Source organism: Haliotis rufescens, unplaced genomic scaffold, assembly GCF_023055435.1.
Source record: "Haliotis rufescens isolate VD_foot unplaced genomic scaffold, xgHalRufe1.0.p SCAF_8, whole genome shotgun sequence".
NCBI lineage: Eukaryota > Metazoa > Mollusca > Gastropoda > Lepetellida > Haliotidae > Haliotis > Haliotis rufescens.
Window position 1 is genome coordinate 29,150,774 of NW_025964372.1, and position 18,469 is coordinate 29,169,242.

An 18,469-nucleotide genomic window follows, 5' to 3' on the forward strand; every position below is an offset into this window, starting at 1 on the left:
TGAACACTGAGTTAGCTACCTGTGTTTAAATATACATGTATATGCTTATATGGGGCAAGTGTAAGTGAGTGTGTTTAGTTTTACGCCGCTTTAAGCAGTATTCCAGCAATATCACGGCGGGGGACACCAGAAAAGGGCTTCACACATTGTACCCATGTCAGGATTCGAACCCGGGTCCTCAGCATGACAAGCGAACGCTTTAACCACTAGGGTACCCAACCGGCCCTTTTGGGTCAAGAAGCGTATTGAACATATATAGAAGTAGCCCTGATATGTCAATAAAACCAGTAGAGAAGTTGTTATCCATGAAAGTGTCATGTCTCCACGTTCCTCCTACTTCTAAATGTCTATTGAGAGTTAAAATTTAAACAATTTCAATTTCAAATTCTGCCTAGCAATTCTTTTGTTCCCTGCATAAGCTATGGTGGGAAGTCTGGCTGTTCCACCTCTTTAAGAATTATATTAGGGTGAGGTGAAATGAGTTCAAGATATTGCAATTTAGGAAGAGGAAGAATATTTGAGTTACACTTTCTTTCTACCCCAGTATGTATTGTACGGGCACCAAGAGGTCTGGTCTGCCTTGACAGTGGTTTGCTGTGCACACAGAGGAATAATCAATGTTTACCCTTCTGCCCATATCATCAGAGTCATTATCAATTTCAAATATCAGGGATTTATCTATTAACATTCAGCCCCACATCGGCAAATGTCAGCAAAAGTTTCTAAATTTGAAACTAAAAACTTCCCGATTCATATCAAACCAGTCTTGTAACTTATGTTAATGCATTGTAGAGTTGACAGATAGCAAGGCCAACAAACATGAATAATATAATTAGAGGAAGAGGCTTTTGTGGTTAGTTTAACATTATAGCATTGAATGCAATGTTAAAATATTAGGAATTTAAGACAATATAAACTTTTTTTTAAATCCCATGACCAAAATAACGACTTTTCCCTAATTTTCCTACTAATTCACTTAGTTTGGAATGCCAGATAAATCCCTGATATATGTACTTATATGATCACAATTACTTTTACCTTGGAGCGTACTTGGAGGAATTATTTTGATTTGAAGGAAGCAGATATGCAAGGCTGATACATGATAGAGGATGCTATTGTCCACAAGACTACTTACTTGTAGTTTCATCAGTCTGCTGGAATACCCTTTGAAGTACGAGTAGTATATTTTGCTCATTGTGTCAATGTATTCGTCTCGTATTTCCTTGGCAATGTGACGCTCATTAGCCATTAAAAACTCATTAAAAAACCTGTCAATGAAAACAATAAATATGATATCTTCAGTTGATATGATAAATGTTCATACAGGTTAATTGCAACTGGAACTGATTTAAATAAACAAATTATAACTTTGCCCAATATACTTTGGCTGGCAGTTTCACTGATCAGCGTTTTGATGTATGATTGTTGCACATTATCACCAAATGAGTAAAAATGGTTTTACGCCGCTTTTAGCAATATTCCAGCAATATCACGACAGTAACACCAGAAATGGGCTTCACACATTGAACCCATGTTGGGAATCGAACCCGGGTCTTTGGCGTGACGAGCGAACGCTTTAACCACTAGGCTACCCGACCGCCCCTAAATAATGCATTTCAGAGATAGAAACAAACAGTTTTAGTCCACTAGTCCTGATAATGATAACATGTATCAAAACCCTTAAAAAGGGCACATTTCTACTAGTCCTTATCACACCTTAAAGGGGAAGTGTACACGCAAAAATCACTTTCTTTCTTTTTCTAAACAAAACTCAACTTTAGAATTAGTTAGTATCTGTGTTTGAAAATATACACTCATTTTTTTCACAGTGAAAGTAGGAAGCTCACAATCGTGTGAAAATGATATGCCGTTATGAGGCCTTCGTTTTTCGAGCTAAACAGGCCTGAGTTATCCCCCTTAGATTATGACGTAATTGGTGCCATTTCAACTGGGTCCCTGTCTATTCTCAACGCAAAAGATATCAAGTACGGTAAAACAACATGGCCTATGACACACTCCGGAGCAGTGGTGACTCAGCATAACACTATGCTGGCTGGCATCTGAGACACAAGAATCACACACCTGTACCTACACCACGTGAAGCAGCTCTAACAAAGCATGATAACGTCATAATGTTTATCCAGTGGCACCAATGACGTCATCTTGCAAGGGGCATAAGCCATGGTGTTTTTGTTATGGAAATAGAACACTTGGTAAATGTGAAAAATATAAATAGTTTTAATGCGAAAAATATGTTAATTAATTCAGATATTTTTATATTTTTGTCTATGACATTTCTAGGTTAACATTTTTAATGTGGAAAAAGTACAAGAAAAATAGGTTCATTTCCGTGTGAACTTGCCCTTTAACTATTGGGCAGTTTGGCAAGGACGACAGGACTAGTGCCAATTTCCAACACTGCATTTACACTTTGTGTCGCTGTGATAAGCACCTCCCACTCGAGTACAGTAGCTCCAACAAAACAGCGCCACTGGACCCATGCTTCATCTTCGTAACACCCATCCCGTGTGACAGAGTGACCTCAGAGGGTTTGAAACCAGGAACTGTACATAGAGCATCAACAACATGTACAGCTCTAGAACATGTCACTCTTGTACATAGAGCATACATTCTTGCTATTCCCTGCATCTTGAACCAACTTACCTAAATTTTAACATGGTATTCTGTGGGATCTGATAGTTTGCCATTGCTTTTCGGAATGAGTAGATCTTTTGGAGGAGAAATTCTCTGATTTTTGCTATTGCCTGTTGAAAAAGCAAAATTCAAAAATATTATTGTCAATAAAACAAAGCCAAACATTCTTGTATCATGCATTGATGAAAAGCATCTATTTCCTTATTAATAAATTCTGACCAAGTTTTTCTCACACATGTACTGTCAGCAATATTTCCAGGCACATTGCAGCGGCCTGTATACAACTGACTCTAAGCCACCTGTGAGTGTCAGTATAACAATCATGACATACTGGGCACCTATTCTGACCTATAATCCCCACAGGGCCAGATACGCATGATATACTGGGTACCTATTCTGACCTAGAATCTCTACAGGGCAAGACAAGCATGATATACTGGGTACCTATTCTGACCTAGAATACCCACAGGGCCAGATATGCATGATATACTGGGTACCTATTCTGACCTAGAATCTCTACAGGGCAAGACAAGCATGACATACTGGGTACCTATTCTGACCTAGAATCTCTACAGGGCAAGACAAGCATGGCATACTGGGTACCTATTCTGACCTAGAATCCCCACAGGGCCAGATACACATGATATACTGGGTACCTATTCTGACCTGGAATCCCCACAGGGCCAGATATGCATGATGTACTGGGTACCTATTCTGACCTGGAATCCCCACAGGGCCAGATACGCATGATATACTGGGTACCTATTCTGACCTGGAATCCCCACAGGGCCAGATATGCATGACATACTGGGTACCTATTCTGACCTAGAATCCCCACAGGACAAGGCAAGCATGATATACTGGGTACCTATTCTGACCTGGAATCCCCACAGGGCCAGATATGCATGACATACTGGGTACCTATTCTGACCTAGAATCCCCACAGGACAAGGCAAGCATGATATACTGGGTACCTATTCTGACCTAGAATCCCCACAGGGCCAGATATGCATGATATACTGGGTAACTATTCTGACCTGGAATCCCCACAGGGCCAGATATGCATGATATACTGGGTACCTATTCTGACCTGGAATCCCCACAGGGCCAGATATGCATGATATACTGGGTAACTATTCTGACCTAGAATCCCCACAGGGTCAGATACACATGACATACTGGGTACCTATTCTGACCTGGAATCCCCACAGGGCCAGATATGCATGACATACTGGGTACCTATTCTGACCTGGAATCCCCACAGGGCCAGATACGCATGACATACTGGGTACCAATTCTGACCTAGAATCCCCACAGGGCCAGATATGCATGACATACTGGGTACCTATTCTGACCTAGAATCCCCACAGGGCCAGATATGCATGACATATTGGGTACCTATTCTGACCTGGAATCCCCACAGGACAAGGTAAGCATGATATACTGGGTACTTATTCTGACCTAGAATCCCCACAGGACCAGATATGCATGACATACTGGGTACCTATTCTGACCTTGAATCCCCACAGGGCCAGATACGCATGACATACTGGGTACCTATTCTGACCTAGAATCCCCACAGGGCCAGATATGCATGACATACTGGGTAACTATTCTGACATGGAATTCAGACTCATAAGAAAAGTAAGACATACTGGGGACTTATCCTAACCTGGAATCTCTACAGGGCAAGACAAGCATGACATACTGGGTACCTATTCTGACCTAGAATCCCCACACGACAAGGCAAGCATGATATACTGGGTACCTATTCTGACCTGGAATCCCCACAGGTCAAGATCCATAATGTACTGTGGACCTATCCTAAAATCCCCACCGGCAAGACAATTCTTCAAAATCTCACCTTTATTTTAAGTTTTTCTAGTATATCTTTCACATCTTGACAGGACCGTGCTTCTCTGAAGCTCTGTTCCTTGACAAAGTTAATCTTGTGGTTGAGTTCATGGAGTTGCTCTAAGAATTCCCGCTCCGTTACTGCTGTATCTAATATGTGCCTGAAAAACAAAAGCATGTACACATCAGCATTCTTGGAAATGTTAAACAAGAAAGTCATTATATGCTGGAGGGATAAAATGTATCGTGTATTGCATCGACACATGAAAAGTCACGATTCACCGATGTATCGTTTCACCCCTTTTAAGATCAGCAGTATCTGGTGCATGAAAGGTCACGATGAACCGATGTATCGTTTCACCCCTTTTAAGATCAGCAGTATCTGGAGCATGAAAGGTCACGATGAACCGATGTATCGTTTCACCCCTTTTAAGATCAGAAGTATCTGGTGCATGAAAGGTCACGATGCACCGATGTATCGTTTCACCCCTTTTAAGATCAGCAGTATCTGGTGCATGAAAGGTCACAATGAACCAATGTATCGTTTCACCCCTATAAAAGATCAGCAGTATCTGGAGCATGAAAAGTCATGATGCTACGATGTATCGTTTCACCCTATAAAAGATCAGAAGTATCTGGTGCATGGCAACATCGTGGAAACAACTCACGTGATCATACTCTCGGGGATCACCATCTCATCCACAAACTGACTCAGCTCCCCTCGGATTGCCTGAAACACACCACAGTCACATCAGTCTCACAGGAGAAGAATCAATGTCAACAAAAGCTGGGAATACTGATTTCAACAAAATTCATATGTAAACCTCGGGTATTTCGAGTTGAGAATCAGTCTCATGCAGGGGTCTCTCAGTTCCGTGTGATCATTAGAGGAATAGGAGAGGGTGCCAACCCCTTTTGATAGCCAGATGCAAAGCCATATTAAGTGATAATCCCTATGCTAAAAATTGTTATAATCTGGTGCACAGATGCCAATATTTCAGCTGAAATGTATGTTTAGACCTTTTTCCTGGCCATGAGTGACCAAAAACATATTTGGCCCTAAGTTTATTATATGAGCATGCTCGGTTTTAAGTGATAATCCCTATGCCAAAAATTGTTATAACCTGGTGCACAGATGCCAATATGTCAGCTGAAATGTATGTTTAGACCTTTTTCCTGGCCATGAGTGACCAAAAACATATTTCGCCCTAAGTTTATTATATGAGCATGCACGGTTTTACATTCCATGTGAAATCTCAGTCTAATTTACGTGTACCAGCTGTGTACACCGATATGAGCTCAGAGTTCTTAAATTGGATGCCAAGACAAATTAATGGTAACCTGGATGCCTGGAGAGGGGGGATTGGAATCCTCATAGAGAAATATGTCACCCTCGGCTCGTGTTCATTCCTGTTGTCAGAGAGCTCATTACATGCAAACTGACCTGTCTGTTCTTCAGTTTGACATTCATGGTGATGGACTGATCCTGTAGAGTCTGAATCTCATTACTGATGCTGCTCAGGTCGCCCTGGAAACCATTCAGCATCATCTCCATCCGCTGTAACACAAATACAGGGTCAGGGTCAAACAAAGCACCTGCTTGCTCTAGTGGGTTTCATCTAAGTCGTAAAACATGAAACACTTGCATCACTTTGGGCTTTCCTCCCACATTAAGCAGACACGGTTTAACTGGAATACTGTTCAAAGTGGCATTCACCACGGTCATTCACACAAACACCTTGGTGACACACTCACCACGGTCACTCACACAAACACCCTGGTGACACACTCACCACTGTCATTCACACAAACACCCTGGTGACACACTCATCACGGTCACTCACACAAACACCCTGGTGACACACTCACCACGGTCACTCACACAAACATCCTGGTGACTCACTCACCACGGTCATTCACACAAACACCCTGGTGACACACTCACTCACTGAATTGCTCCAAGCTACTCACTCACCAACACTCACTCACCCAACCACCCACTGACTGTATGAGGGTTCCACCCATCCACTCTCTCTCTCTCGTTTGCTCACTCAGTCATCCACTCATGACCCACCCACCCTCTCATAACTCACTCACCCACACGCTCACTCACCCACACGCTCACTCACCCACACGCTCACTCACCCACACGCTCTCTCACCCACCCAACCACCCACTGACTGTATGAGGGTTCCACCCATCCACTCTCTCTCTCTCGTTTGCTCACTCAGTCATCCACTCATGACCCACCCACCCTCTCATAACTCACTCACCCACACGCTCACTCACCCACACGCTCACTCACCCACACGCTCACTCACCCACACGCTCTCTCACCCACCCAACCACCCACTGACTGTATGAGGGTTCCACCCATCCACTCTCTCTCTCTCGTTTGCTCACTCAGTCATCCACTCATGACCCACCCACCCTCTCATAACTCACTCACCCACACGCTCACTCACCCACATGCTCACTCACCCACCCATCCACCCACTGACTGTATGAGGGTTCCACCCATCCACTCTCTCTCCCGTTTGCTCACTCAGTCATCCACTCATGACCCACTCACACTCCCATAACTCACTCACCCACACACACACACACTCACTCCCACACACACACACACTCACTCACCCACACACACTCACCCACACACCCACCAGCTCACTCACTCAAACACTCACCCACTAACTGTAGGAGAGTTCCAACCACTCACTCACCTCCAGAATGGTATCACAGGCGGCAATCTGTTTGTGCAAGCTGGCAATATTCTGGCTCTCTTTGATATCTAACCAAGGTCAAGGACATAACAAACATTTCAAACCCTTACGAAAATTGACATGAAAATCAGAATCCTTGGATCACTTCAGGTGGAGTAAAACTAAACTATGAGTAAAATATGTAATACAATAAAAAAGAGCTTAAGAAAATATAACACCATATTCGACGTAATAAGCGCCCCGCTCTAATAAGGGCCCACGGCGATATTTGCGAATATATTGGCTAGTGAACAATCCCAATTAGCACCCCTTCCGATTGATCAATGTACACAAGACTTATTTATTCGCGTATGATACGCACTCGTGTGCTTATATGCAACCTTAATTGTGGGCAATTAAATTCTGGAAAAATATCTCTGTCGTACATGAACACGAATTTTATTTTCACCGAAATAATATCGTAATAAGAGCCCCCTATTTCTAATTTTGAGAGTGCCCTGGGCGCTTATTACGTCGAATACGGTTTTACAATTTACACTAAGCATGATGCCATATGGAACAGCTGAGTGTGGGAATTTTCTTACACATAAGTGAATTTGATGAGTCCATTCTGTGTGGCGCCGGTCCCTCGTAACTACCATACATCCACTGATCACAATGACACTTCAGCATTCAGGAGTAAAGTTTTTTCTAATATAAGAATTATTGGATTTTTATGCATTTGCAAACATTAAGGATGAGTGAACAGCTTAACTGGGAACTGGGAATGTAAAATCTGTGTTAAATGTGAAGTTGGAAAAATCGTTTTGTGCAAGAATAAATCCTACAGCATGATCAGTAAGTCTGTGAGTGAATGTGGCCTTGTGATTTGAGCAACAGTTCACACAAGTCTTTAAGTATGTTTGTTGTTTAACGCTGCACTCACCAATATTCCACCTATATGACGGCGATCTGTAAATAATCGAGTCTGGACCAGACAATCCAGTGATTGACATCATGAGCATCGATCCATGCAATTGGGATCGATGACATGCATCAACCAAGTCAGCGAGCCTGACCACCCAATCCCGTTAGTCGCCTCTTACAACAAGCATAGTTGCCTTTTACGGCAAGCATGGGTTGCTGAAGACCTATTCTACCCCGGATCTTCACGGGTCAAGTCTTTAAGTGATGGGCCCCTGCCTTCAATATTGCAGTACATGCATGTAGTAGAGAAGCCTATTAGGGCTGGGATGGGTAAATCAGGCCCAAAAGCCTATTGCCAGGGCTAACAGCAATGTGGTCTCAGTTCTCTCAGAAAGATACAGTCTTGTATGGAGGCATTCTCCACATCCAACAACTCCTTCTCTATCTGCTTGGAATACTGACGAAGGTCCACACCCTGAAACAAATGTCAGATATCAAATGTACAAGCTCCTACTGGTGTGACTGTATAATCATCACTTACTTCCGATGACTCAAAGCTGAATCAACTGGTATTAGTAGAAACTAGTCCAAACTAGTGCCAGATTTATAGTGCTAGCCCACTGAGATACCATGCCTCAGTTTAACATGAATACCCCACGCAGAAACAGTATACTGACCCCTAGCCGACCAGTCCTTGTTTTAGCCCCTTAATGACGAGCGCCACACAGGGTAACAACAAGTACCATCTTTTAACGTCTTTTGATATGACAAGGCCAGGGATCGAACACGAGACCTTCGGCTCTATGGGCGAACGCTCTACCACTAGACCACAGAGGCGGTCTGTGGTCAGCAGACATTCCAGAGTTCCTCACCCACTACACAAGGTAGTATCATGCAACTCAGTACTTGACACAAACACTGGTCCCCTGGTCCGAACCTAGTATAGTATCTAAAGAGCCAGTAAAATTAGAAAGATGCTGATCCAGTGGTATAGTGTTATTTTTGGGACAAACAAAGTAAGTTAAATTTGGAGTTTTTGGAAATCAGCGATAGATCAACTCTTAACTCTAAACAAAACCAGCAACCTAAAGAGTGAGTGAGGGAGTGCGTGAGTGAGCTGGATTTTAACGCCGCTTTTAACAGTATTCCAGTTACATCACGGCGTGTCAGCTTAATGTGGGAGGAAAGCCCGAAGTGATGCAGGTCTCAGACGTTTACCACTTCGGTGAAACCCACGTGCACGGGTATGGTGCTGACAAACCTAGAAACATAATCGGGGCGAACCGGGATTCGAACCCACAATCATAGGTTTCTGGCGTGCCCAAGGGACACAACTCTGCACAGCGAATCGCGGCGCCTTAGACGACTGGGCCACCCGTGCCCCCTAGCAACCTAAACAACCCTGCGTGGTACAGTGGCTGGTATCCCATTCTAATTGCAGAAAGATGTAATTCCTTTAAAACCCTTTTTATTTGGGGCCACTGTGCCCAGTAGAGATCTAACAGGACAAGTAATTTTTTTCTTTTTGCTGGTGACCATTGGACTACTGACATTTTTTGTCAGTGTCAAACACTGTTAAACTATAAACAAACAAATCTGGTGCCAGTATCAGAAGAACTACACTTGCTTCCCAAATAATGCATTCCCTTGAAAAAATCTACAATCTGGTTAATGTTGACCTTCTTTCTAATGGACCTAACTTTTCATTCCATGATATTAAACTGTGCGCTGATTACGTGTAAAACTAGCAGTCTTGTCTTGAATCTCTCTGTTTATATACTGCCCTAAAATCAAAATACAATCATTTTGCTCTCTTAGTTCTCTGATAATTTGATAACATAAGTTTGTCTACTTTCCCTGTTGACTTAATTAATACTTAATTCATTAGTATAACTTCAACTGTTAACATTACCAGCACAACAGCATATACTACTCAAAAGAAGTTAAAGAACATCATATTTTTCATATTACAGTAGTCAATCTGTGACATGACAGATTAACAATAGTAATATTTATAATCCGGTGTTCTTTAATTTCTTTTAAGTAGTATAGTTCTTATCTGTGCCAAAATAATATTCATAACTATATGTCTTTTTTGTCTTCCTACCCAGTCTGGTAATTCATTTCAGTAATGAAAAAAACTACAAAATAGGTCAATATAGGAAGGGACATAACCTTTTTTCTATCTATATAAAAAACATTTTTTTATTCATCCTAACAACTGTTTTATGGGATTACTTAAACATTTAAAGTATATTTTTATTTCCTTCAACAACTAATGTTTTGGAGAAAAAAATGTAAATCACTACTAAAAAAGAGGCCTTACAAGAAATGAAAGTGTTTGGGCTGCGACCTTTCGTACATGATAATATTCATGATGTAACTAGACAACTTTGCTCAAGTAATAGTAAAACTAAAAATATCCCATTCAAGTTGTAAAAGGTTTTTCCTTACAGTTAAGGAACAAAGATGTTTCAAAATATTTTCAGGTGGATTTGAATTTTAGGCAAATGAGAGGTCATCTGTCCTTGGTCAAGTGACTTTTTCTTAATTGTTTGAACTGCAAAGGTGTTGGTGGTCCTGTGGACTAAATAACTGAACAATAGCAGACCCAATCACAGGCCAAGCCCAAACAAATACCTGACTGACCACACAGAAACTCATGTGTTGTGTGGGCTGACAGGGCCTCCCATGACACAAGCTGGACTGCGCAGTAGGGGGATGGACTGGGGAATTGGTGTAGTTCATAACATGTAATATGTTCAGCTCACAGCTTTTACAACACTGTAACAAGATAAAGCATGTTTGCCTATAAGAACAATGTACATCCACCTTCACAAGAGACCAATAGGACCCACAGACTCCATTGCTCGATTGCAGCTTTTTCTGGAAGTGGTAAAGAAATTCTGTCCTCTGATTTTCTCTAACCCAGAACTGAGTCAGTATTTTCAATAAGAATTCTTTAAAGAAATCCTGCAATTTAACCATGTCTTAAAAGACCATGTGAAAAGTTAGTTTGGAAATATATAACAAGAGCTTGCGAGAGCAAGACTCTATTCAAGATGGCGGCGTCCAGCGAGTGATAGTACATGTATTCAATGTTGTCAGCAGAACTTGTCACTGGTAAGTAATGTTCTGTGCGATGGAATATGTGACGTGAGGGAGGTAGGTTGCTGGGGAATGACAGTTAGAGGTTTGTCTGGTTCAGAGTGCTGCTGTGTGCTCATATACATGTTTGATCTTGAATATATCTGAATAAAGAACTCAACACATCGTTATGTCACCACAGGGCATTATTCCCATCTAACACATGTTGAACTTTTCTGTTATTGAAGTACTGCAGAGCTTATGCATGTTTTTTTTATACATTTGAGTTTTTCATGTAATGCATGCATATCTGTATGCAAAGTGATTGGGTTTTGAATGTTTTTGGGGGGGTATTTTACACAAACATGCAGCTTATCTGTAACTCTGAGTACGCTTAACTGAGTTAAAGGGCAAAGAAATGGTAACTTAAAAAAGTCATGTTCACAGTGATGCATCCAAGCTGTATTCCTAAGCTTTGTTCTCCCATCCCTAACTATTATACTTAATAACTGGCAGTCACTTCAAATGAATCAACACATTTATTGTTATTAAATAATACCTTTTGGCAGGTTTTAGAATTTTTGTAACAAAATTAGTGTTGCCAACACTGAAAGTCAGTTTGGGAAAGTTTCACCTAAACACACCTTGAGACTTGTGGAAAGACTTCATCCCGTAACCCCCTCCAAAAGTCATATATGTATGCATTGCTGCACAGTCCTTTAAAATTATATATATTTCTGAGTGGGGAATGCGGGAGGGAATCTTACCAGACCTCCTTGTGATCAGAGTAGGCCAGGTTTATGCCCGTTGTGAAACACTGCTACATTAGTCTACAATCAACGGACATACCAGTCCTATGTGTGCCGTATCATAGCAAAACATGTCACCTCAAGCTTAAATACCATACCCCAGATATTTGCTTTACCCTACAATCTACAAATCATCTGGTGGAAAATGTTCTCTTCAGATTTGCATTCAATCTCGATTTCGAAATCTCGCTCCTGGTTTGATGTAACAGCCTGTTGTTCTTCAATAACCTGTGAACTGTTAATGTTTGTGTTGTCTGGGCCCAGGCGTGGTATGAAAACCCGTAAAGCCTTAATATTTGTGTTGTCTGCTCCAAGGTATGGTGTAATAACCCGTAAAGCCTTAATGTTTGTGTTATCTGCTCCAAGGTATGGTGTAATAACCTGTAAAGCCTTAATGTTTGTGTTGTCTGCTCCAAGGTGTGGTGTAATAACCCGTAAAGCCTTAATGTTTGTGTTGTCTGGTCCCTGGTGTGGTGTAATAACCCGTAAAGCCTTAATGTTTGTGTTATCTGCTCCAAGGTGTGGTGTAATAACCCGTAAAGCCTTAATGTTTGTGTTGTCTGCTCCAAGGTGTGGTATAATAACCCGTAAAGCCTTAATGTTTGTGTTATCTGCTCCAAGGTATGGTGTAATAACTTGGAAGCCTTAATGTTTAAGTTGTCTGCTCCAAGGTGTGGTGTAATAACCCGTAAAGCCTTAATGTTTGTGTTGTCTGCTCCAAGGTGTGGTGTTGTAACCCAGAAACCCAAAATATCCGTCTTGTCTGGTCCCTGGTGTGGTATAATAACCCGTAAAGCCTTAATGTTTGTGTTGTCTGCTCCAAGGTGTGGTGTAATAACCCGTAAAGCCTTAATGTTTGTGTTGTCTGCTCCAAGGTGTGGTGTAATAACCCGTAAAACCTTAATGTTTGTGTTGTCTGCTCCAAGGTGTGGTGTAATAACCCGTAAAGCCTTAATGTTTGTGTTGTCTGCTTCAAGGTGTGGTGTAATAACCCAGGAACCCAAAATGTCTGTCTTGTACGGTCACTGGTGCGATGTTACTACCCATAAACTCCAAATGTTTGTGTTCTGTGGTCCCAGGTGTGGTATAATAACCTGTAAACCCTTAATGTTTGTGTTGTCTAGTCCCTGGAGCGGTGTAATAACCCGTAAAGCCTTAATGTTTGTGTTGTCTGCTCCAAGGTGTGGTATGATAACCCGTAAAGCCTTAATGTTTGTGTTGTCTGCTCCAAGGTGTGGTGTAATAACCAAGAAACCCAAAATGTCTGTCTTGTCTGGTCACTGGTTTGGTATAATAACCAGTAGAGCCTTAATGTTTGTGTTGTCTGCTCCAAGGTGTGCTGTAATAATCCACAAAGCCTTAATGTTTGTGTTGTCTGCTCCAAGGTATGGTGTTATAACCCAATAACCCAAAATGTCCGTCTTGTCTGCTCCAAGGTGTGGTGTAATAACCCGTAAAACCTTAATGTTTGTATTGTCTAATCCAAGGTGTGGTGTAATAACTTGAAAGCCTTAATGTTTGTGTTGTCTGCTCCAAGGTGTGGTGTAAAAACCTGAAAAGCCTTAATGTTTGTGTTGTCTGCTCCAAGGTGTGGTGTAATAACTTGAAAGCCTTAATGTTTGTGTTGTCTGCTCCAAGGTGTGGTGTAATAACCCGTAAAGCCTTAATGTTTGTGTTGTCTGGTCCCTGGTGTGGTGTAATAACCCGTAAAGCCTTAATGTTTGTGTTATCTGCTCCAAGGTGTGGTGTAATAACCCATAAACTCCAATTGTTTGTGTTGTCTGGTCCCAGGTGTGGTATAATAACTTGTAAACCCTTTATGTTTGTGTTGTCTGGTCCCTGGAGCGGTGTAACAACCCGTAAACCATTTATGTTTGTGTTTTTTCTTCCCTGGAGCTGTGTTCCAACCCATAAACCCTTTATGTTTGTGTTGTATTCCCTGGAGCGGTGTAACAACCCGTTAACCCTTTATGTTTGTGTTGTCTGGTCCCTGGAGCGGTGTAACAACCCGTAAACCATTTATGTTTGTGTTGTATGGTCCCTGGAATGGTATAATAACTCGAAACCCTTCATGTTTGTGTTGTATGGTCCCAGGTGTGGTGTAATAACCCAGAAACCCAAAATGTCTGTCTTGTCTGGTCACTGGTGCGGTGTTACAACCCATAAACTCCAAATGTTTGTGTTGTCTGGTCCCAGGTGCGGTGTTACAACCCATAAACTCCAAATGTTTGTGTTGTCTGGTCACTGGTGCGGTGGTACAACCCATAAACTCCAAATGTTTGTGTTGTCTGCTTCAAGGTGTGGTGTAATCACCCAGAAACCCAAAATGTCCATCTTGTCTGGTGTCGTATAATAACACGTAAAAGCCTTAATGTTCGTGTTGTCTGCTCCAAGGTGTTGTGTAATAACCAACAAAGCCTTAATGTTTGTGTTGTCTACTCCAACGTGTGGTGTAATAACCCAGAAACCCAAAATGTCTGTCTTGTATGGTCACTGGTGCGGTGTAACAACCCATGAACTCCAAATGTCTGTGTTGTCTGGTCCCAGGTGTGGTATAATAACCTGTAAACCCTTTATGTTTGTGTTGTCTGGTCCCTGGAGCAGTGTAACAACCCGTAAACCCTTTATGTTTGTGTTGTATGGTCCAAGGTGTGGTATAATAACCCGTAAACCCTTCATGTTTGTGTTGTCTGGTCCAAGGTGTGGTGTAATAACCCAGAAACCCAAAATGTCTGTCTTGTATGATCACTGGTGCGGTGTAACAACCAATAAACTCCAAATGTCTGTGTTGTCTGGTCCCAGGTGTGGTATAATAACTTGTAAACCCTTAATGTTTGTGTTGTCTGGTCCCTGGAGCGGTGTAACAACCCGTAAACCCTTTATGTTTGTGATTTTTCTTCCCTGGAGAGACCGCCTCCGTGGTCTTGTGGTAGAGCGTCCGCCCGGAGAGCGGAAGGTCCAGGGTTCGATCCCGGGCCGCGTCATACAAAAAGACGTTAAAAGATTGTACTTGTTGTTACCCTGTCTGGCGCTCGGCATTAAGGGGCTAAAACAAGGACTGGTCGGCTCGGAGTCAGTATACTGTGTCTGAGTGAGGTATTCATGTTAAACTGCGGCATGGTATCTCAGTGAGCTAGCACTATAAATCGGAGTCCGGACTAGTACAAGCAGCCACACACACACATACACGTGCATGCACGTCGCTATATAAGTGCAATAATCTTGGACGCGACGTTAAACCCAATTTCACCTCATCTTCCCTGGAGATGTGTACCAACCCATAAACCCTTTATGTTTGTGTTGTATTCCCTGGAGCTGTATACCAACCTGTAAACCATTTATGTTTGTGTTGTATTCCCTGGAGCGGTGTTACAACCTGTAAACCCTTTATGTTTGTGTTGTCTGGTCCCTGGAGTGGTATAATAACCCGTAAACCCTTTATGTTTGTGTTTTTTCTTCCCTCGAGCTGTGTACCAACCCATCAACCCTTTGTTTGTGTTGCATTCCCTGGAGCTGTGTACCAACCCATCAACCCTTTATGTTTGTGTTGCATTCCCTGGAGCTGTGTACCAACCCATCAACCCTTTATGTTTGTGTTGTATTCCCTGGAGCTGTGTACCAACCCATCAACCCTTTATGTTTGTGTTGTATTCCCTGGAGCTGTGTACCAACCCATCAACCCTTTATGTTTGTGTTGCATTCCCTGGAGCTGTGTACCAACCCATCAACCCTTTATGTTTGTGTTGTATTCCCTGGAGCTGTGTACCAACCCATCAACCCTTTATGTTTGTGTTGCATTCCCTGGAGCGGTGTAACAACCCATAAACCCTTTATGTTTGTGTTGTATTCCCTGGAGCTGTATACCAACCTGTAAACCATTTATGTTTGTGTTGTATTCCCTGGAGCGGTGTTACAACCTGTAAACCCTTTATGTTTGTGTTGTATTCCCTAGAGCGGTGTAACAACCCGTAAACCCTTTATGTTTGTGTTGTCTGGTCCCTGGAGCGGTGTAACAACCCGTAAACCCTTTATGTTTGTGTTGTATTCCCTGGAGCTGTGTACCAACCCATAAACCCTTTATGTTTGTGTTGTATTCCCTGGAGCTGTATACCAACCTGTAAACCATTTATGTTTGTGTTGTATTCCCTGGAGCGGTGTTACAACCTGTAAACCCTTTATGTTTGTGTTGTATTCCCTGGAGCGGTGTAACAACCCGTAAACCCTTTATGTTTGTGTTGTCTGGTCCCTGGAGCGGTGTAACAACCCATAAACCCTTTATGTTTGTGTTTTTTCTTCCCTCGAGCTGTGTACCAACCCATCAACCCTTTATGTTTGTGTTGCATTCCCTGGAGCGGTGTAACAACCCGTAAACCCTTTATGTTTGTGTTGTCTGGTCCCTGGAGCGGTGTAACAACCCGTAAACCATTTATGTTTGTGTTGTATGGTCCCTGGTATGGTATAATAACCCGTAAACCCTTCATGTTTGTGTTGTATGGTCCTAGGTGTGGTGTAATAACCCAGAAACCAAAAATGTCTGTCTTATCTGGTCACTGGTGCGGTGTTACAACCCATAAACTCCAAATGTCTGTCTTGTCTGGTCACTGGTGCGGTGTTACAACCCATAAACTCCAATTGTTTCTGTTGTCTGGTCCCAGGTGTGGTATAATAACTTGTAAACCCTTTATGTTTGTGTTGTCTGGTCCCTGGAGCGGTGTAACAACCCGTAAACCCTTTATGTTTGTGTTGTATTCCCTGGAGCGGTGTAACAACCCGTAAACCCTTTATGTTTGTGTTGTCTGGTCCCTGGAGTGGTGTAACAACCCGTAAACCCTTTATGTTTGTGTTTTTTCTTCCCTCGAGCTGTGTACCAACCCATAAACCCTTTATGTTTGTGTTGTATTCCCTGGAGCGGTGTAACAACCCGTAAACCCTTTATGTTTGTGTTGTCTGGTCCCTGGAGCGGTGTAACAACCCGTAAACCATTTATGTTTGTGTTGTATGGTCCCTGGTATGGTATAATAACCCGTAAACCCTTCATGTTTGTGTTGTATGGTCCCAGGTGTGGTGTAATAACCCAGAAACCAAAAATGTCTGTCTTGTCTGGTCACTGGTGCGGTGTTACAACCCATAAACTCCAAATGTTTGTGTTGTCTGGTCCCAGGTGCGGTGTTACAACCCATAAACTCCAAATGTTTGTGTTGTCTGGTCACTGGTGCGGTGTTACAACCCATAAACTCCAAATGTTTGTGTTGTCTGCTTCAAGGTGTGGTGTAATCACCCAGAAACCCAAAATGTCCATCTTGTCTGGTCCCTGGTTTCGTATAATAACACGTAAAAGCCTTAATGTTCGTGTTGTCTGCTCCAAGGTGTTGTGTAATAACCAACAAAGCCTTAATGTTTGTGTTGTCTACTCCAACGTGTGGTGTAATAACCCAGAAACCCCAAATGTCTGTCTTGTATGGTCACTGGTGCGGTGTAACAACCCATGAACTCCAAATGTCTGTGTTGTCTGGTCCCAGGTGTGGTATAATAACCTGTAAACCCTTTATGTTTGTGTTGTCTGGTCCCTGGAGCAGTGTAACAACCCGTAAACCCTTTATGTTTGTGTTGTATGGTCCAAGGTGTGGTATAATAACCCGTAAACCCTTCATGTTTGTGTTGTCTGGTCCAAGGTGTGGTGTAATAACCCAGTGTCTGGTCCCTGGAGCGGTGTCACAACCCGTAAACCATTTATGTTTGTGTTTTTTCTTCCCTGGAGCTGTGTACCAACCCATAAACCCTTTATGTTTGTGTTGTATTCCCTGGAGCTGTATACCAACCTGTAAACCCTTTATGTTTGTGTTGTATTCCCTGGAGCGGTGTTACAACCTGTAAACCCTTTATGTTTGTGTTGTATTCCCTGGAGCGGTGTAACAACCCGTAAACCCTTTATGTTTGTGTTGTCTGGTCCCTGGAGCGGTGTAACAACCCGTAAACCCTTTATGTTTGTGTTGTATTCCCTGGAGCTGTGTACCAACCCATAAACCCTTTATGTTTGTGTTGTATTCCCTGGAGCGGTGTAACAACCCGTAAACCCTTTATGTTTGTGTTGTCTGGTCCCTGGAGTGGTGTAACAACCCGTAAACCATTTATGTTTGTGTTGTATGGTCCCTGGTATGGTATAATAACCCGTAAACCCTTCATGTTTGTGTTGTATGGTCCCAGGTGTGGTGTAATAACCCAGAAACCAAAAATGTCTGTCTTGTCTGGTCACTGGTGCGGTGTTACAACCCATAAACTCCAAATGTTTGTGTTGTCTGGTCCCTGGAGCGGTGTAACAACCCGTAAACCCTTTATGTTTGTGTTGTATGGTCCCTGGTGTGGTGTAATAACCCGTAAACCCTTCATGTTTGTGTTGTCTGGTCCCAGGTGTGGTGTAATAACCAAGAAACCCAA

At 42.4% G+C, this 18,469-nt stretch overlaps 1 protein-coding gene across 4 annotated transcripts in view; it reads right to left on the bottom strand.

Annotated features, from left to right (window-relative positions):
• LOC124120390 (vacuolar protein sorting-associated protein 52 homolog) overlaps positions 1–18,469 on the bottom strand; it is a 49,657-nt gene that overhangs the window by 24,779 nt on the left and 6,409 nt on the right. For all 4 annotated transcript variants that reach the window (XM_046483201.2, XM_046483200.2, XM_048388936.1 and 1 more), the window contains exons 4-10: positions 8,538–8,613; positions 7,233–7,300; positions 5,954–6,067; positions 5,178–5,239; positions 4,520–4,670; positions 2,665–2,765; positions 1,136–1,268 (exon numbers count right to left, since the gene is read on the bottom strand). In XM_046483201.2, the coding sequence (XP_046339157.1) occupies positions 1,136–1,268; positions 2,665–2,765; positions 4,520–4,670; positions 5,178–5,239; positions 5,954–6,067; positions 7,233–7,300; positions 8,538–8,613 (705 nt within the window). The remainder of the gene's footprint in view (positions 1–1,135; positions 1,269–2,664; positions 2,766–4,519; positions 4,671–5,177; positions 5,240–5,953; positions 6,068–7,232; positions 7,301–8,537; positions 8,614–18,469) is intronic.